We start from the raw sequence: 21,059 nt of genomic DNA, 5'->3' as shown, positions 1-21,059 counted from the left end.
GGCCAGATAGTAAATAACTTAGGCTTTTTGGGCCATGAGGTCTCTGTCACTGTTACTCAACTTTGTCTATATAGTGTAAACTCAGCCATAGATAATGTGTACATAAACAGTCTATGTTCCGATAAAACTTTATTTACAAGATCAGGATGTGGCTAGATATGGCCAGTAGGTGATAGTTTGCTGACCCTTGTCTAACTTCTCATTTGGCTTCCAGACTGGTACAGACTCACCAGGAAGGGGTGCGTTGGGAATATTAGACATGGGGCATGTCACTCTGTTTAATTCCTATCTTGTAGGCCTAGTCATAACAGTCAGTTCTCTGGGAGCTGATCAGTTCTGGATGAGCTAAAAAGTACTAGTAACTTGAGTTTCTGACCTTGGAAAGCTGAGCTCTGAAGGGATCTAGCCTCGGGGTCTAGCCTGAGTAGCTAGCTGATATGTCTCACTCATTCATCATTCTTTCCCCCTTAATCTCTCTTCCTCTTTTTGTCATCTCTAAATGACAGCACCAATATACAGACTTTTATTTTCATTATTAATAGAATTTAATATGTACTACTCACCACAAACAGAGCTTTTTTTAGGTTTAATAACTATGGTCTCTATTTAAAATACTTGAGCATATAAATGAGAGAAATTATTCCATTATAATGGAATATCATGTATTCATTATAATGGATATTCATTATATCATGTATCCATTATTGTATTCATTATAATGGAATACAAGTAACTATCATGAAGACTTGTTACCTGCATTAAAAACACAAAACAATATTGTGAAAGATTATTTTGCTTCTTAATGAAATTATCATCAAAGAGGCCAGGAAACAGGTGGGAATGTAAAAAGGGAGATTCAATAAAATTATTCAGTAATTTTTTAGATTATATAATTAATGTTCTCTAATTGTCAAGAAATATAGTAATATTATAAACTATCTAGTGGCAACTGACATAGTCATATGTAAGTTTGACATCTAGTGGCAACTGACATAGTCATATGTAAGTTTGCATTTATGAACATGCTATTTTGCATGTGAGGTCCATGTCCCTGCCTTAACTTTAACCACCACGCCTCATTCTTTTTTTTCTGGAGACAGCGTCACTCTGTTGCCCAAGCTGGAGTGCAGTGCTGCATTCTCGGCTCAGTGTAACCTCCCCTTCCTGGGTTCAAGCAATTTTCATTTTGTATTTTTAGTAGACATGGGGTCTCGTCATGTTGGCCAGGCTGGTCTCAAACTCCTGGCCTCAAATAATTGTGTAAAATGTAACTTTGAACGATAACCCCAATCTGGGGAAAAGGGAAAAATGGTACTACAACACCAGTTTCGAGTTGCTTTTTTACCTTCAGGACAAAAATGAGAGTAAGGGACAGTTTTTGTTTGTTTGTTTGTTTTAAGGGATAGTTTTAAATTATTAAGTTATTTGCTGCTCTTGTCAAACTTAGAATTATAAGCAACCTCAAAGATCATCTAGTTCAACCCATGCATTTGGAAAGTAAGGCTAAATTACATAATTATTCAAGAATATGTGCTTGATTCTATATATCCAATGTCTTCTCCATAGGAAGTTATAGTTGGTCACCCCTGCCTTCTTGAATTTTTGTTTACACCGTACACACTCTCCTGATTTTCCTCTGATCTTAGTCTTCCTTGCAGGATACTCCTCATCTTTCGCACCTGTATATATGAGATGTTTTCAGGGCTTAGTCCTTGGTCCTCTTCTATTAATATCTATACTTACACTTTAGGTGATCTCAACTGGTCTCATGGTACTAAATATCATCTACATGCTGATGGCTCCCAGTTTGTATCTATTGCTCTGATCTTTCTACTGAACTGGATATCCAGCTGTCTACTTGATACCTTCATTTAATTATCTAATAAATACCTTAATCTTAACATGTTCAACCTGAATTCCTGATTTTCTTCCATGTCCAGGACAATTCATGCTCATTCCATAATCTTTTCCATGTGATCCACTGCTCACCAGTTGCTCAGGTCAAAATCCTTGCAGTCATCCTTGATATTCCTTCTGTCATACACCCAGCCCATTAGCAAATGCTGTTTTTTCTTTTTTTTTATCTTCAATAGATTTCCCAAATCTGACCACTCTGACCACCTATGCAAATCTAGCCCAATCAATTAACTTCCTAATTAGATCTCTGTTCTCTCTGCTCTTCATCTTGCCCTTCTCCCCTGGAGTACTCTTCCACATGCATTCAGAAAGTCTTTAACATAAGGCCTTGCATGATCAGGACCTTACTTGCTCTCCTGTGTCATTTTCTACCAACTCTCTTCATGCTGCTCCAGCCGCTCTGGGCTTTTTGATTTTTCCCACACACCAAGTTCATTCCTGCGATGGGATCCCGGCACCTGCTGTTCTCTCCAGAATGCTCTTCTTGCATGGCTGATTCCCTCACTTGTTAGGCTTCTGTTCACGTCACTCGCAGGAGCCTTCCCCCAACACTACCTTGATCTAAAATAAACCCCTGTCATCACTTTCTATCCCATTTATCCTGCTTTATTTTTCTTTAGAGAACTTATTACTATCTGACATCGTATTACAAATGTATGTCTTCATTGTCTATCCACAAGGGCAGGAATTTAGTCTGTTTTTTCACTGTTAGAGCAATGCCTTGCACATCTTAGGTATTCAATAACTAGTGACTAAATACATGACCAAGTATTCGGCCCTTTGAGTAAGTGGCCTCCTCTACATACAGACAGAGAAAGATCATTCTGCTTAGAAGGTGCTGACAACCCTAAAGTGGTTTCTGGTTTTATGCAGATGATCCTAATTGCTTCTGAAGCACTCTTAAAGGAAACGTGAGTCCGTTTTTGTTCTCATAGCGCCTACAGTTGCCATGCTCTCACTTTTGGTTGCATTGTTTTTATTTTCTTAATCTCTGATCTTGGTTATTAATAGGATAGTCAGCAAAGATTTTATCTGATCAATACAGCACAGGATACCCGTATGTTGGTAGAGTCAAAGAATGCTGTAGACCTAAATGTTACAGTGAATCCAGATAAAATTCTACCAGCCTGGGCAACATGGCAAAACCCCATCTCTACAAAAAATACAAAAATTAGCCAGGCATGAGGCACATGCCTGTAGTCCCACCTACCGGGAGGCTGAGGACAGAGGATTGATTGAGCCCCGGAGGTCGAGGCTGCAGTGAGCCATGATCATGTCACTGCACTCCAGGCTGGGTGACTGATCAAGACTGTCAAAAAATAAAAGAAAGAAAGAGAGAGAGATAAAGAGAGAGAAAGAAAAGTAAATTTTAAGTTTATACCTTTAAAAAAAGGCAACTTAAAAATCAGTAAGTTTTAATTTTTAATAAGATAAATAATTTATTCTATCAAACATCGCCAATGTCAACATCATTTCTAACTTTTCAAAGTACATAGCATAAACCATAAAAGTTGTCTTACTGAAATTAAATCTTCGTGAGAGATGGTTTTAATAGACTAGGTTTTTAGCAGTGAAGTTAAAGAATGATAGTTTAGTATACAGAGAGAAGCAGTTAAGGTGACACTTAGTTCTTCATGATGCACTGTAAGCACAAATTGGATATCATATGATAAGTAAAAAGGATGGTCCTTCTGGGCAAATAAAATTAAATAGGTCCTCACAGTGATATGCAGTCTCCAAACATCATCTGTCTAATTTCTCTCTCTCACCCAAGATAAGAAGTTAAGTTGAAAGATTAAAACCTGCCTCCTTGTTACTATTTCACAAATAACACAGATAGTACCACATTAGTGACTAAAATCCAGATATTTTCCTTTTAGATAAAGTCATATACATGGTAAAATACTTATTTTTTAAGAGAATCAATAAAGCTATATTCATTTTCAGTAGAAAATGTGGCTCATAAACACTTTTGTTTCTCTGAAATTGCCTCTCAGGAAAAAATGTGATCCTTACTATTGATCTAAGAGAAATCTGCATGAAGCAATGCTGTAGTTTATGCTTTTTTTTTTTTTTCCTGGAAGGTGGTGGGTGACCTCTGGAGGCAACTGGAAAAAATATCCTGCTGCTTTCAAAAGTGAAGTGGGGAATGAAGAATCAGCAAGTAGAGCTGTCCATTTAGAGAAGGTCTTTTTTTACCTTTAGTCAGGGTGAATTAAAATATTTCATTTTAAAATGGCTTTACTGAACCTCAATTCAGTTAGGTAATAAATCGATTCTGTTAGGTAATAGTTATTAAGTATGTAATACAATGTTAGGGGAGAGACATATAACACTAACAGTTTCAATCTCATTGAGTTTATAATCTACTAAGGAACTGAAGATAAGTGCTAAAAGAACACGAGGTAAAACCTGTGACAAGATTTAGGAGCAGCACAACTAAGTAGGAATTAGTGAAACTAAACCAGCGTCAAGACTGAAAGGCAGGTCAGAAAAGACTGACACCAAAGTAGGTTTTTTGATCTGTTTTGTTTTTTTTTGTTTGTTTGTTTTTTGGTTTTTTTTTAAAACATGGATTCTCCAAAGATAGGTAGAAAACGTCCTGGTTTGGCGTCATTAGTCTACTTCAGCCCCTCTCTCACTGATTACAACTAAAAGACTCATGACAAAACACAAATGGCAACTGCCTGCAGACTCTGAAAAGTAAATAAAGAATTGAGGTAGGGAGTCAAAACTTAGAAACCTGCAAGGGGATGAATTTCCTGGCTTTTTTTTCTTGTGGTTTGTCCTGAGGAGACCCCAGTTGGGAACTGTCGGGTGGCATGGGTAGCTAAAACTCGAATAAAAATCCCATGTTTCTGTGCTGAAAGGAAAGAACTGTTAGCCCAGAACTCTATTTTCAGTGAAAATATTTTCGGGAATCAAAGTGAAATAAAGACATTCTCATATGAAGGAATGCCAGCTGACCTGCTCTAAAATAAATGCTTGGCGGGCTGGGCGCGGTGGCCCACGCCTGTAATCCCAGCACTTTGGGAGACCGAGGCGGGCGGATCACGAGGTTGGGAGTTCGAGACCAGCCTGGACCAACATGGTGAAAACCCGTCTCTACTAAATACAAAAATTAGCTGGGCATGGTGGCGCGCGCCTGTAAATCCCAGCTACTCAGGAGGCTGCGGCAGAAGAATTGCTTGAACTCAAGAGGCGGAAGTTGCAGTGAGCCAAGATCGCATCATTGCACTCCAGCCTGGGCGACAGAGCAAGACTACGTCTCCAAAAAAAAAAAAAAAAAAAAAAAAAAAAAAAAAAAAGTTAAGAAAAGAAAGAAAAAAGAAATGCTTGGAGGGGCATGGTGGCTCATACTTGTAATCTCAGCACTTGGGAGGCCAAGGCAGGCAGATCACTTGAGATCAGGAGTTCAAGACCAGCCTGGCCGACATGGTGAAACCTCGTCTCTACCAAAAAGCGCCACAGCACTCCAGCCCGAGCGACATAGGCTCTGTCTCAAAAAAGAAAAAACAAAACAAAACAAAACAAAAAAGCAGGGGTGCAGGTGGGGGGAAGACTTAATGACTGAATGAATAAGTCTGGAGAGACAGGTTGCAAGGAATGATGAGACTCAGTTTTGTAGTCTGGGAACCTAAGTGGATGAAAGTTGGAAGAATCAGGTGGAAAAGAACATTTCCAATGGACGGCAAAGAAAAATATATAACATTTTGAGGCTGTGGTCCGCTTTGTTAAAGAGCAAAAGGAAACAATTCCTCAAATCGATGCCACGCTCCACTTCTTTACAACGACGGAATTATTTCAGGAATTGGAATTATTTCAGGAATTGTGTTTGAAACCACAGCTTTGGATCTCGATTTCTTTCTTGAGCTACTGTTACACTGTTTATATATGGCCACTAATTCGATGACTGAGCTTGGGCAAATTGTTAATTATTTTCTATGACTTAATCTTTCTATCTGTACAACGGGGATAACGTGGAATTTGGGGTGTTATGAGGGTTAACTGAGATAATATACGTGATAACTTACAGAATGACGTTCAACAAATACTTGTGGAGTGAAAGATGAGCGACTCATCGACAGATCTCAGGGATTTCAGAAAGCTGTATAAGGACCAGATCTTCAGGCTCCCTCCCCTCCCCAGGAGACCTGGGAGCCGGCGCGAGGTGCTACGGTGCAATTCTTGGCCCATTTTCCTCATAGTGGTTTGGCGCATTTTTACCTCTTGATTCTCTGGTCCCAGGCTGCAGCTTCAGCTCGCTCCGCCATGGGGCGCAAGTCCGGCAGCCTCTGTGGGCTCAGTTAAGTATGATGCCTAGGCTAGAGAGCCACGTCCGGTCTCTTAGGCAACCATATCAACTTCCGGCTTGAGGCGCGATCCCTGTTGGCCAGAGGCCACATTTCCGCCACGTGACCCGCGCATGCGCTTGCTTGCTGGAGAGCTAGCGTCCGTTGAGCCGAACACCTGCTGAGTTCGGAAGTTCGCTTTCTCTGCCCCGGCTCGGGGCGGTCCGCTGGGAGGTGGCGCCCGGAGGGACAGCCGTGCCTCGGGGCGGGGCCGGTGCTCGTCTCGGAGCTCCAGAGGTTCCGCTGAGAAGCACGGCGGCAGCAAGACGACTTCTCCGGAGCCGCCGAGCTGGAGTTGGAAGTGGAGCTCCGTGGGGCCGGGCCCCCGGCTGCGGGGCAGCGGCTCCTGCAGGCGGAGGCCCCGGCGGAGAATGAGCCGGAGCCGGAGGTGGTGGTGGTCTCCCGGCAGAGCGGTGCCACCGGGAGCATGCTGCGATGGTTCACCACCTTGATGCTGTTTGCTTCCTTCCTGGGGCTGGTGAGAGCCGGTTCTGCAACCCTCCCAGGCCGGGACGTTCGAGTCTCGCCTTCGCCACTTGAAAACTGACCTTAGGCGTGTTACCTAATCTGTCTGGACCTCAGTTTCATTATCTGGAAATTGGGCACAATTCTAATCTTGGAGGGTTATTGTCAAGTGCAAAATAGATTTTCTGAATACGTTTTTCAGCTCCAGCAAGGCTTTTTTTTTTTTTTTTTTTTTTTTTTGACGGAGTCTTGCTTTGTTGCCCAGGCTGGAGTGCAGTGGCGCAATCTCGGCTCACTGCAACCTCCGCCTCCCGGTTCAAGCTATTCTTCTGCGTCAGCCTTCCGAGTAGCTGGGATTACAGGCGCCTGCCACTAAGCCCAGCTAATTTTTGTATTTTTAGTAGAGACAGGGTTTCGCCATATTGGCCAGGCTGGTTTCGAACTCCTGACCTCAAGTGATCCTCCCGCCTCTGCCTCCCAAAGTACTGGTATTACAGGCGTGAGCCACTGCGCCCTGCCCAGCAAGCCTTCATACGGCTCCTTGGTGGAATGGGAAGGTTGCAAGAAGGGTTGCCCAGGTCTTTGGCCGCTGCTCTGCGCACCCACCCACTCAACCCCCAAATTATTACACAGAAAAACTACTTTTCTGGAATTTCTTCCTGGTAGTCTAACCAAATTCAGCCAACCGCTTAATTTTGCAGATAAGGAACTAGGCCCCGAGGGGAAAGTGACTTTCTGGATCACACAGCTGGTTAAGTGATAGAGCCAGAAATACGTGTCTTACTCTGCCCGCAGTCCTATTTGTTAATAAAACCAACATTTGCCAAATGCCTAGGCCACCGCTCAATTCACTTTTCGGAAACCTCCTTATCACTTGATAATTATGATCCTGGGGGAGTTGAGAGGATGAGTCCTCCCAAGAGTCTTTTGTGGTCACTTACCATCTCAGGGACTCTGAGCTACAATTGTTTCTTAGAGTATTTTGATTGGGGGCGGTGGGGAGGGGTGAAGAAAGAAATCACTTCGGACTTTTGATGAGTTGTCACTGACTGTCAGGTCCTGTTGTAAATCCTTTGAAAACATTAATTTGATTAGATTCTGTGCTCAGGCTTCTCTCGAAGTACTAGGTGCTTGCTGTGCACCTGGGCCCACGTTGGTCCTTAGTCTTGGACTGTTATGGGTTGGGCAGGGGTGCACCCCATGCATTTAGAGCAGAGCAGGGCAATTAGAATCAGTTGTAGACTGATTGGAAACATTTTTTTCTCTAAGTGTCCAGTGAATTTCCTCTGAAAGTCAGCTGTAATCCTTAGTTCTTGCTGACACTGCATTGTCTTTGAGTGAAGTTTTATTGTTAGAGTCATTCTATATTTGGGCGTGTAATATTTTCTAAGCAACCTTTACTGACTGTAATTCTGATGGCTTGGAAGAAAAGTGTGGATTTAGAAACATTTAAATTGTTTATCTCCTGTATGTTTTATATGTGTAGTTCAGGGGAAGAACCCCATGTGCATCCAGAAGTATTGCTGTTTAACAACATAAAAAACAGGAATCATATTTTGATGTTTTGATCAATGTTTTGATGTTTTCCAGTGGCTCAGTCAGAACTCAACTATAGTCTCAACCTCAGGGCTTAAGCGATCCTTCCATCTCAGCCTCCCTAGTAGCTGGGACTATAGGCATGTGGCACCACGCCTGACTGATTTTTTTATTTTTATTTTTGTAGAGATGGTTGCTTAGGTTGATCTCAAAATCCTGAGCTCAAGCAATCCTGCCACCTCTCCCTCCCAAATTGCTGGGATTACAGGCATAAGCAACCACGCCTGACTTAATTTAATTAATTATGATTTTTTTTTTTCGAGACAAGAGTCTTGCTCTGTTGCCCAGGCTGGAGTGCAGTGCTGCAGTCTCGGCTCACTGCAACCTCTGCCTCCCATGTTCAAGCGATTCTCCTGCCTCAGCCTCCCAAGTAGCTGGGACTACAGGCACCCACCACCATGCCCAGCTAATTTTTGTATTTTTAGTAGAGATGGGGTTTCACTGTGTTAGCCACGCTGGTCTCAAACTCCTGACCTAGTGATCTGCCTGCCTCAGCCTCCCAAAATGCTGAGATTACAGGCATGAGCCACCGTGCCCAGCCAATTTAAATTTTTAACACCCAAATTCTTATTTGTGCATGTAGTGTATTTCAAAATATACAAAACCATTTCAAGAATAGTTTTAATACATTTTATTAATACAGAGTAGTATTTTAAAGGTATTGTTCAGAAAGGAAACAGGATTGCAACAAAAAAAAAATTTTTTTAAATTGAGAGGTGTCAAAACTTAAAAAAAAAAAGAGAGAGTTTTAGTCAAAACTGAAAAAACAGTAGTCTAATTCCCTATATCACATTTTAAATCCCAGACCCTCCACCCCTTTTTTTATAGTGGAAGAAACTACCACATAGTCAGACATTATTTTAATAAGTAAAAACTTTTGTCTTTTTAAATTTTAGGGATTGAGTGTTGCTATCGTGGGACCCACGTTTCAAGATTTGGCAACAAACGTGAACCGAAATATCAGTAGCCTGTCTTTCATTTTTGTGGGTCGTGCCTTTGGATATTTGAGTGGCTCTGTGATTGGTGGATTGCTTGTTGATGTCATGAATTACTTTTTACTTTTGGGTAAGTAAATGCTAATTTTAGCTTCTTTATGACTGTCGGGGAATTTACAAGTTGTCCTTGAAAATATGAAAATACTAGCATGCAGAATGGTTGGCAACTGAAATGGGTAGTGTTTAGGTGTTCTCAATGGCAGTTGAGTTTCCCTGGTACCTGCTTTCACCTTGACAGAGGGAATCTGTGCTGGGGCCCTCTGGAAATTTCGATTAGCTCTAGAATGTGTTAGCAATCCTTAGCCTTCCCAACCACTGTAATTTAGATACCACTCCTGGATCACACACTGATTGTCCAAAAAACTCTGCTTATCAGGGTTTAGCGCAGATTTCCTGGGGTCACCGCAGATTAGAATGAGCTCCTTGAACCTGCCCAGGCTACACGCTGGATTGGGAATGAAGAGGGGAGGAGGGGTTGGGTGGACTGATGTAAACTATGTTTTTGTCCCTGCTGCCCCATGTTGTCGTTGGACAACCCCAGAGTGCTCTGTCTCACCCTGGAATTAGATGGCAAAGCTTCTTTTTTTTTTTCGAGACAGGGTCTCCTCTTCCTCTGTTGCCCAGGCTGAAGTGCAGTGGTGCGATCTCTGCTCACTGCAACCTCCACCTCCTGGGCTCAAGCAATTCTCCCATCTCAGCCTCCCAGTTAACTGGGACCACAGGTGCATGCCACCATGCCTGGCTAGTTTTTGTATTTTTAGTAGAGCCAGGGTTTCACCTTGTTGCCCAGGTTGGTCTGGAACTCCTGAGCTCAAAGGATCAGCCTCCCAAAGTGTTGGGATTACAGGTGTGAGCCACCACACCTGGCCTGGCAAAGCTTTTAACATATACCTTTTTTGAATAAATTGGAATATTTAGAGAAAATTTAGATTAATATGATAAAATTCTTTGGAAGCAAGAATAATAATTTGTTATTGTAATTAGTAAATAATCCCTCTTATTTCCAAAGTGGGTTGAAAGAACATATTTCTTGTATTTTCCTCTCTACTTCCCAAACTAATTTATTTAGTAAATTTTACTACAAACTACTGTAGTAATTGCATTTTATTTTTGTCTTTTGAATTTTTTTCCTCATGTCTAAAAATTCCTGATAGGGGCCGGGCGCGGTGGCTCAAGCCTGTAATCCCAGCACTTTGGGAGGCCGAGACGGGCGGATCACGAGGTCAGGAGATCGAGACCATCCTGGCTAACACAGTGAAACCCCGTCTCTACTAAAAATACAAAAACTTAGCCGGGCGCGGTGGCGGCGCCTGTAGTCCCAGCTACTCCGGGAGGCGGAGCTTGCAGTGAGCTGAGATCCGGCCACTGCACTCCAGCCTGGGTGACAGAGCGAGACTCCGTCTCAAAAAAAAAAAAAAAAAAAAAAAAATTCCTGATAGGTTCTTAAATGTGAGTTATTTAAATTAATTTTGGCTTCTCTCTTTTGGTATAAAACTTGGCCTTATGGTATAATTTACAGTTTGATTACTAGCAGTGCTGGAAATGTATTTGTGTTATAATTATTTAGATTTCATAATCCATAAAGATTATAAAAGATTCAAATGAAATAACCACTTTTAGAAGCAAAAACTCTGATCTACTCATTACCTAATTTAAATTTGGCCTGATTTTGCATGTTTGGACATTTATGATGTTGACCTGATCCATGACTGCATGGATATGATTTTTTATAGCTGACTTTTTACCTTCCCAGGAATCTCAATGTTGGCTACCACAGTTGGTCTTTATCTTGTTCCTTTTTGCAAGACAGCAGTGTTACTCACTGTCATGATGTGTGTCTTTGGTACTTCAATTGGCATTCTGGATACAGGTTAGTGAGCTCTTACAACGTCATCTCTGGGAGTAGGGACTTTCTGCTAGAAGTACAGCAGATGATATTCAGCTATCACTTGCAATGCCCCCTAAAATGACACATACCTACTGAGTTGGTCATGAGTCACTCAGAATGAATCACCCTTCTAGCAGCTCTTCTTACCAATTAAGGGGACTGTTTCTGAGCAGCCAACTCTGAAATGAACTTAAAGAATTTTGTTCTATGAGCGATAGTTGATTTACAGTGCCCAAACAGGGAAGGGCCCCTATGTGGGTAATTACAGTGCAGGTGAATAGGCTTTCATCTTGGGTAGAACTTTATCATGCTAGTATGGGAGGAATTGGTGGTTTAATAGGTTAAACCAAGTTTGGAACTGTTATTTGGCTGTGAAAGCATAGAAGCAGCAATCCAAGTGGACATGTACCCTGACTTCCAAGCCAAGAGAGATCCATGGTGTGGGCTAGGCTCTTTTTCTTTTGTGTCCCCAAAGTTCCTGTCCTCCTGCAGTAGATTCTTTCCCCTATCGTCATGTCTTTTAAAACCTACTAAATAACTGCCAGGTGGTTCACGCCTGTAATCCTAGCACTTTGGGAGGCTGTGGTGGGCAGATCACCTGAGGTCAGGAGTTCAAGACCAGCCTGACCAACATGGAGAAACCACATCTCTACTAAAAATACAAAATTAGCCAGGCGTGGTGGTGCGTGCCTGTAATCCCAGCTACTCGGGAGGCTGAGGCCAGAGAATTGCTTGAACCCAAGAGATGGAGGTTGTGGAGAGCCAAGATCATGCCATTGCACTCCAGCCTGGGTCTGAAAACAAACAAACAAACAAAAAACCTACTAAATAACATAGGTGACATTTGTTTACTCCCTAAAACCAGCTTTCTATCCCTCCCTTCCCTGCTCTGCTGTTATGTGATCTGTTGGGGAAATATTTTGTTTTACTTCAGGCTTACTGTGGTTATGAAATTATAGGGTAAAATTATTTATTTATCTGAAAATATCTGTTAAAAAAAAGAAGATAGCCCAAGATGTGCTGCTTCTTGCCTTTCTCCTTCTAGATATTTAGATAGTATAAAGTCAGATGCTAAACGGTATCCTTGTTTCCTCTAATGGGCACACTAGAATCTTGGCGTATTCAGGTTCCTGGACGTGCGTTTTGCATCTGTTACATACGTAAGTAATTTTCCTCAAGTGGCTCCCAAGAGCAAGTACAGAAAGCTTTGGTAATCTGGCTACTAGCTGATGAGAAAATTTTGCCTTTTAAATGTATATTTAAAATATTAATAAATATGTGAGTATTTCTTCCCCAGTCTGATGTTAGAACTTTATTATAAAAAGCCTCTAGCTAATGTGCTTGGCTCTAGGAGGTAGTAGTCTACTAGACTGTAGAATTCGATTTGTGAGTATGTGATGTTATAATGCCTAGAGTTGTCCGATGGTAGTGGGTTAGAGTTCCTTACTCAGAATTGATTTAGTTGCAGTGTTTGATAATTAGAATATTATATGCTTGTGCTGTGTAAAATAGACTCACTCCTTTCTGATAAGTGAACTTTTTTTTTTTTTTTAAATATAAGTTACTGTGTCTAACTTAAATAGTTTTTTCCGTCTTTCATTGACAGGTGGTAACGTCCTTATCTTGGCTCTTTGGGGGGACAAAGGAGCCCCACATATGCAGGCCTTACACTTCTCTTTTGCCTTGGGTGCCTTTTTGGCTCCACTGCTAGCGAAACTGGCATTGGGTCCGACAGCGTCTGCTGAAAACTGCACAGAGGCTGACTTTCATCATCCTGCACTCAACCGATCATCTGAGGCTGACTCAGAAGCTCTGTTTGGAGTACCTAATGATATGAATTTACTGTGGGCTTATGCTGTTATTGGTACTTACATGTTCTTAGTTTCTGTCATTTTGTTTGGTCTGTTTTTCAAGAATAGCTCAAAGCAGGAAAAAACAAGAGCATCTGCTCAGACATCTCGAAGAGCAAAATATCACAACGCCCTTCTTTGTCTCCTTTTTCTGTTCTTCTTTTTTTATGTTGGAGCCGAGGTAACATATGGCTCTTATGTTTTCTCATTTGCAACCACCCATGCTGGCATGAAAGAAAGTGAAGCCGCTGGGTTGAACTCCATCTTCTGGGGGACATTTGCAGTCTGCAGGGGCCTGGCAATCTTTTTTGCTACCTGTTTACAGCCTGGAACCATGATTGTGTTGAGCAACATTGGCAGCCTGACTTCATCTTTATTTCTGGTGCTTTTTGACAAGAAGCCAATTTGTCTCTGGATAGCAACTGCAGTGTATGGGGCTTCAATGGCAACCACGTTTCCCAGTGGTATTTCTTGGATTGAGCAGTACACGACCATCCATGGGAAATCTGCAGCGTTTTTTGTAGTTGGTGCTGCCCTGGGAGAAATGGCTATTCCTGCAGTCATTGGAATTCTTCAAGGAAAATACCCTGATTTGCCTGTAGTTCTGTATACCTCTTTGGGAGCATCAATAGCCACTGGTGTTTTATTTCCTGTGCTATATAAATTAGCCACTTCACCTCTTGATCACCAGCGAAAAGAAAACAGAAAGAGTGAGGACCAGAAAGCTTTGCTTTCTAGCTCTGGGCTAAATGAATATGAGGAAGAGAATGAAGAGGAGGATGCAGAAAAATGGAATGAAATGGATTTTGAAATGATTGAAACGGATGATACAATGAGGCATTCTATAATAGAGACATCTAGAAGTAGTTCGATGGAGCCCACAGCTGAAATCTATAACCAATATCCATCAAATGCACTGGTGTTTGAGTCCTCTCCTGTTAATACTGGCAGTTCCATATGAAGCACTTGCCAGAAACCAGGACAAAAGGGACTAACACTTAGAGAAGATGGATTACTCACTGACATCTTTGAATAATTGCCACTTCTAAGGAGGTCATTCAGAGCAGAGCATTAGCAGATTTTCACCATGCTTTGGGGATTAAAATTTTTAGGTCCAAATTGTAGCAAATGCTAAAAAGTTTTGAAATGTTCTGTAATTCCCAGAGTCTTCCATAAGTAACCGAATGGTCTCATACACATGCAGTAGGATCTTGTTATAAGGCTAGTATTTCACGTGTGACTGATCAGGAAGTATTTTATGGTCTCCACCCCTCAGAGCATGCAAAGAAGGCATTTGTTTTTGAGAAGGTGGGTATTGTTTTCATAGAATGAGACCATGTAGGAGTTGAATTGATTGGTTGAACAAATTATCAGGTATCAATATTTTTCCAGGAAAGTTGAGAATAGTTTCATAAAAGAGAAATGGAGAAAGACTTATTAATTGCTTTACCTTATCTATAGGGTTGGATCAAAGAATGCTAATGACTCATTGGATTTCTCATTTCAATGACGAGAACACAGAACAGGGCCCAAGGGGCCTGGCTTCAAGCCTTGACTCCTAGCCCTGCACTCTGTCATTTAACATAGGCCTTGTTTATCTGGCCTCCTGATCTGTGATTCTAGAAATGAAAATGAGATGATTTCCAAATTGGGAATCCATAAGTTTTAAAGTTTGTGCAAAATGTCTGCTAGAAATTAGTACAAGTGACAGCGCATTCTTCATTTCAAATGAAAAGTGAAACCAAAATTATAAATAGCTTTAAGAATGTGCTAATGATAAATGATTACATGTCAGTTTAATGTACTTAATGTTTAATAACTTATTTGAATAATTACCTGAAGAATATATTTTTTTAGTACTGCATTTCATTGACTCTAAGTTGCGCTTTTTGCCCCCATACTGTTAACATCTCTGAAATCAGGACATGTCTTGAAAGTAATCATTTAACATTGTGACAAAGTTTAATTGACAGTTTTTTCCATATGTATATATAAAATAATGTGTTTTACAATCAGTGGCTTAGATTCAGTGAAATACAGTTATTTCATTCAATTATGGAGATGATACTATCTTTACAGACATTTTAAAAAGAAGTTATTTTTATATGGTAATATTCTCTGTTCAAATGGGATTTAGAGACACTGTGTTCTAATTTTAAGAGCTGTTTCAGTGTTACTAGATTAGTAGTAGGGCTGTCGATGGGGTCTTTCGAGGTCCTTTGCCTACCTTAGGAACAGAGGCTGGGTCTGAGCCTTGCTCAAGATTAGCTCTTCACCAGGTCTGGGTGGTAATCATATCACAGTTACTGTAAACCGCTCTGCAAGTGTAATTTACAGTGAGGCACAGCCTTTTCCAATGATTGGAATACTTGTGTCACCCATCCAGGCTTTCTCTTTCCTGAGTCTGAAGTACCTGGGAGACCAATTAGAAGGTGACTTGGTGACCTAGAAGTCAAGGATCAGAAAGGATACTTCATATGTATATGGCAGAATTGGTGCAGGTGATCCTTTGAAAAATGACTAGAATTGATGCAATTTTGTTTACTTCCTCCAGTTTTATGCTGAATAACTTCTCATTTCTACCTGATTGGAGTAGGCTTGCTTTCTCTTACTTAATTTCTATAAATTTGCCGTTGTTTTGTCTTAAGTAAAATACAGCGTCTTTCTTGACCATGGCCCATTCACCTTATATGCCTGCTACAGTCTTGGTTCATGTCATGACCTAACAGCTTTGGAGAGGGCGGTGACGTTAATGGTAAAAACCCTCTTGCTCTTTTTATTTTTATTTATTGGGGGTGGGGGACAGTGTCTCACTCACTCTGTCGCTCAGGCTGGAGGCAATTGCGTGATCTCAGAGCTCACTGCAACATCTGCCTCCCTGGTTCAAGTGATTCTTCTGCCTCAGCCTCCTGAGTAGCTGGGATTACAGGCGTGCGCCACCATGCCCAGCTAATTTTTGTATTTTTAGTAGAGGGGGGTTTCACATGTTACCCAGGCTGATCTCAAACTCCTGATCTCAAGTGATCCGCGCACCTCAGCCTCCCAAAGTGTTGAGATTGCAGGCATGAGCCACTGTGCCCAGCCCTTTTGCTCTTTGTATGGTGTACTTTTCCCTTAGAACTTGGAAATTACTTCTGCTTCACTTACTGCTTTTTCTCAGGTTGTTGGAATCTAGGCAGTAGCAGTTACTTGGCAGCTAGGAGGCTTGCTAGAGTAGGAATTCCACCTTCTGCATTTACTGTTACAGGGTAGAAGATGCAGCTCAGGAAGAGAAGGATGATAAGAACATGGCAGAAAATCTCAAAATCCACACTGGGAAATTCACTATGGTTCCACAAACCAAAATGTGAATGGTCCTAGGAGATCATAGGCATTGTTAAAGTTCCATATTGGAAGGAAAAGACCTAGTGCAATTCTAAGAGTTAGCGTTCAGTTCTTAGGTAAGTGTCTGCTGATACCTAAGAAATTAATACCCAAGTGTTCTATTGCTGGGTAACACATTACCACAAATTGAACACCTTAAAACAACAGACATTTACCATCTCACGGGGGCTGCTTCCGTACAGGACCTTACTCTTGTAGACTGAGGTCCGTGTTTCTTGCTGACTCTCAGCTGGGCACCGCTCAACTTCGGGAGGCCTCCCACAGTTCTTGTCATGTGGCCCTCTCACAGATGCCTCTCGCAACATGGCAGTTTCTTCAAAGCAAGCAGGAGAATCTCTAAATGAGTGTTGTATGACGTTATGTCATTATGGGAATAACATCCCATCACCTTTGCCGTATTCTAGTGTCTAGAAGCAAGGTATGAGTTCCACCCAAACTCAAGGGTAGAGGCTAGAACACGGATGTGACTCACTGGGGGTCACCTTAGAGCGTGCCTGCCACACACAGGTACCTGCAAAATAGAGATTCTCAAAAGAGCTAAAAACTGAACTAAGAGCAGGACATGACGGCTCACACCTGTAATCCCAGCTACTCAGTTTCTTGAGCAGCTGGGACTACAGTTGCATGCCACCTTACCTGGCTTTTTTTTTTTTTTTTTTTTTCAGAGACAGGGTCTCATTTTGTTGCCCAGGCTGGTTTTAAACTCCTGGCTTCAAGCAATCCTTCCGCCTCAGCCTCCCAAATGCTAGGATTACAGGTGTGAGCCACCATACCCCCACCCTGTGACTATTCTTGTATATTGCTCTTATGTCTTCCTTTGCTTGGATTTTTAATTGCAGAATGTGTTTAGTAGATTCTGTAAATTTATTGCAGCTTGCCTTTGATACATTTGGTTATGATTTAGTTAATGGGTGGCCTGGAGGAATGTTTTGAAGTTAGATGACAGGGGCCGGCTTTTAGCTCAGAATAACTTTTTTTTTTTTTTTTTTTTTTTTTAAAGACAGAGTCTTGCTCTGTCGCCCAGGCTGGAGTGCAATGGCACGATCTTGGCTTATTGCAACCTCCGGCTCCTGGGTTCAAGCACTTCTCCTGCCCTAGCCTCCCGAGTAGCTGGGATTACAGGTGTGCACCACCACGCCCAGCTAATTTTTGTATTTTTAGTGAACACGGGTTTCACCATGTTGGTCAGGCTGGTCTTGAACTCCTGACCCCGTGATCTGCCTGCCTCGGCCTCCCAAAGTGCTGGGATCACGGGTGTGAGCCATTGCGCCCGGTCAGCTCAGAACAACTTGTTGAGATTATATGATGCTTTTCCAATAAAAATTATTTAATTTTGATAAGATATACTTAATGGAAAATGTACCTTGTAACATTTTAAATTGTACAGTTCAGTGGCATTGAGTATATTCACATTGTTGTACAACCATCACTACCACTCATCCACAGAACATTTTTTACCTTGCAAAACTGAAACTCTGTGCCATTAAACAATAACTGCCATTCTACGCCCCCATCCCAGGCCTTGGCAACCACCATTCTACTTTGTCTGTCTATGAATTTGACTACTCAGAGTACCTCATGTAAGTGGGATCATACAGTTTTTGTCCTTTCATTACTAGCTTCTTTCACTTAACATAATGTCTTCAAAGATCATCCTTATTGTAGCATGTGTTAGAATTTCTTTCCTTTTTAAGTCTGTATGATATACCATTGTATATACATACTACATTTTGTTTATTCATCTGTCAATGGACATTTGTGTTGCTTCTACATTTTGGCTGTTGTTAATACGCTGCTGTGAACATGGGTGTACAACTTTCTCTTAGAGATCTTGTTTTCAGGTCTTTTGAGATATATACCCATAAGTGGAATTGCTGGATCTTATGGTAATTTTGTTTTTAATATTTTGTTGTGTTTGTGTTTTTTGTCTTAGATTTTTTTCCTTAAGTTTTTCCAGAAGAGAGCAGTTTTAGGAAGAGAATAGAGAAACACATACTTTTAAAGTACTATCTCAGACTTTAGGCCCATTATGATCATGTCAGTAGCACCCATGTACTGAATAAGTGAACTCAAAGAAAGGTTGTGTCCGGCAACTACCTCAAAGTTTTGTTATCTCTGCTTGCAATTTTTGTTTAGTCATTGAACAAGTGCTTGAGGGCTTACTGCATGTGAGGCTCTGTAGACTAAGTATTAATTAACTTTCTTTTTTGTCCTTGCAGTAGCAGGTACAGCTTTGATCTCAGTTTTCTGCCAAATGAATGGTTCTGTGTTTTGTGCTCATTCATTTACAAACAGAGATCCTTCTGACCACCTTGGAACCAGAAGGTGTATGGTCAGAGAACTATAAATGGGCTGCTCTCTGCCTCTCTCACAGCAGTTCTGCCCCTCCTTGGGACCACTTGTTTTCTGCATTCCTGGCCCATCCTCTGTGTATCTCTGGTCCCAATTCCAGAGGAAACCTGTTTGACTTGAGTAGATGCCATTGCCCTTATTGGGCCTTGCCTCAGGAGTTGCTGGTTAGCCTATGAAGGGGGTTCCCTTTGGGTTGATGACATTGCTCCCATCCAGAAAGTGGCTACTTCTACCCTCCTACTCCCACCACTCTGTTGATGAGCTGTTATCATCAAAAGAGAATTTCCACTGTCTGCTCTGTACCAGAGAAGTGCTAGGCTTCATAAATATTGGTAATGGATGTCTGTAATGGATGTCTGAATGGGATGCAAGTTGGCAGGCCCTGGGATGGATGGCCTGGTTCATCTGCATCAGAACTGGAAAAACAAAATCACACCAAATTGCAGACTTTTTTGGAAGAGCATATTAGACAAGGTTTGTGGACTGTTTGATTTTTACCAAGAAAGAAAGCTTTCTCCTAAGAGGGTGAGATTTCTACTTGAATGAACTCTTAAGAGGAGTCCCAGTTTGCAAGAGATATTATTACAGTTCTCATCTGTGTGGACCAGAAAGTTTTCCAAATCCATGCATTTCAGTTATCTAACAGATATTTACTGAGCATTTACCATGTTCAGTAACCAGGGCCCTGGGAATGTAACAGGAGAAGGCAGATAAGATCCTTGCCTTCACCAAGCTTATGTTTTTCTATTTCAAGTAAAATTTGCCATGACAAGATTCCTGTCAGCAGAAGAGCCAGTAGCTCTTACTGTACTAGGTTTTGCCCAGTTTTAGAAACGGAAAGTAGCGAAACTCTTGGCTCCTTGGTGTGTGTTTTTGTTTGTCCATTTCTAGTGCTTGTATATGTCTCGGAGGTAATTTTTGATTTAGAGTTTTGTAGAAATTACTTGGAACCATGTAGTTGAGGTGAATATAGGTAAGAAGGCGTAAGAAGCCTACAACAAAGGAGTCTGACACCAACTTTTGAGATTTATTCAGTGTAGCCAAGAGAATATTATTTATGGTCAAACTAGATCTTGGATTACAGTTCCAAAGACCCTTGGGCTGACAGAGCAGGTTCTCATTTCTTAGCCCTTTCCCTTGTCACTTGCAGTGAACTCTGCCCCCAGGAGCAGAGTATCCAGTTCTGTATCCAGGCACTCTGTGAATCTTTACCCTTGTTGAAGAAACACTCAGAGACAGAAGCATTTAGAAAAGGAAAAGTTTACCTGCAAAGAGAGCAAGAGAATGACTGGCTTGCCAAATAAAAAACGTAAGTATTTGAAGGAAAAAATTAAAAACCACCAAGGTTTCTGAGTTTGCATTAGACTGTTCATGGTGGAAAAACAGTAACTGCCTCACGTAATTATTATATTCACAAAGGTGTGGCAAATCTTCAGATGTAGTACAGCAAAAACCAAGGATAAAATTTCTTAGGGAGTCCAGGTTTACGGGAAACATTCAAGGTTTTATTGTTTTTTAGATCAGAAACAGTTAGATTCTTATCTATCATTTTTGTTTTGTCTCAGGGTGCAAAGTCTTTCTTTTCTGTTGGTGGTTGATACAGTTTGGCTGTGTCCCCACCAAAATCTCATCCTCAATTCCCGTGTGTTGCTGGAGGGACCTGATGGGAGGTAACTGAATCATGGGAGCAGGTCTTTCCCGTGCTGTTCCTGTGATAGAGATCTGATGGTTATTATAAGGGGGAGTTTTCCTGCACAAGCCCTCTTTTTGCCTGCTGCCATCATATAAGATGTGAATTGCTGCTCCTTGCCTTCCGCCATGGTTGTGAAGCCTCCCCAGCCATGTGGAACTGTAAGTCCAATAAACCTCTTTACTTGTAAATTACCTAGTCTCAGGTCTGTCTTTATCAACAGCGTGAAAACACACTAATACAGTGATAAAGGAAGTTCTTAGTCTTACTGAAGCAGAGGAAAGTGACATTTTGCTTCTACACCCTCCAGAATTCATAAGCTCAAGAAGGAAAGAGGACCCAAGGGAAAAACGTGATTGCAAAATGTGTTCTTGTCCTCTGCCCAAGTGATTAACCTTTACTGTAGTGGTTTTTAAACGTGGGTGCTGTTAGAATCACCTGGCAGTGTTTAAAAATGGCTGATGCCCAGCATTTTAACTTAAATACCAATTTGATTGGTCTGGAGTGGATTTTGAGTATGGATATTTAAAAAAGTAACTCCTCCTCCCCAATCCCCCATAATTGTAATGT

At 41.4% G+C, this 21,059-nt stretch overlaps 1 protein-coding gene across 1 annotated transcript; it reads left to right on the top strand.

Moving 5' to 3' along the window:
* The first annotated feature begins 6,303 nt into the window (after nucleotides 1-6,303).
* On the top strand, nucleotides 6,304-15,716 carry MFSD4B (major facilitator superfamily domain containing 4B). The gene is made up of 4 exons (XM_003898303.5): nucleotides 6,304-6,747; nucleotides 9,227-9,395; nucleotides 11,079-11,195; nucleotides 12,820-15,716. The coding sequence occupies exons 1-4, from the start codon at nucleotides 6,697-6,699 to the stop codon at nucleotides 14,022-14,024; spliced, it is 1,542 nt and encodes a 513-aa protein (XP_003898352.2). The 5' UTR covers nucleotides 6,304-6,696; the 3' UTR covers nucleotides 14,025-15,716.
* The last annotated feature ends 5,343 nt before the right edge of the window (nucleotides 15,717-21,059 follow it).

Source organism: Papio anubis, chromosome 6, assembly GCF_008728515.1.
Source record: "Papio anubis isolate 15944 chromosome 6, Panubis1.0, whole genome shotgun sequence".
In the NCBI taxonomy this organism is placed as follows: Eukaryota; Metazoa; Chordata; class Mammalia; order Primates; family Cercopithecidae; genus Papio; species Papio anubis.
Note: the sequence above shows the minus strand (reverse complement) of the source record. Positions and strands in the feature narration are given on the sequence as shown.

Excerpts from the sequence above, each read along its gene's own strand:
- MFSD4B (XM_003898303.5), top strand. The coding sequence starts at position 6,697 with ATGCTGCGATGGTTCACCACCTTGATGCTGTTTGCTTCCTTCCTGGGG. Across the intron at positions 6,748-9,226 it reads TTGCTTCCTTCCTGGGGCTG|GGATTGAGTGTTGCTATCGT; the intron begins GTGAGAGCCGGT and ends TTTAAATTTTAG. Across the intron at positions 11,196-12,819 it reads AATTGGCATTCTGGATACAG|GTGGTAACGTCCTTATCTTG; the intron begins GTTAGTGAGCTC and ends TTTCATTGACAG.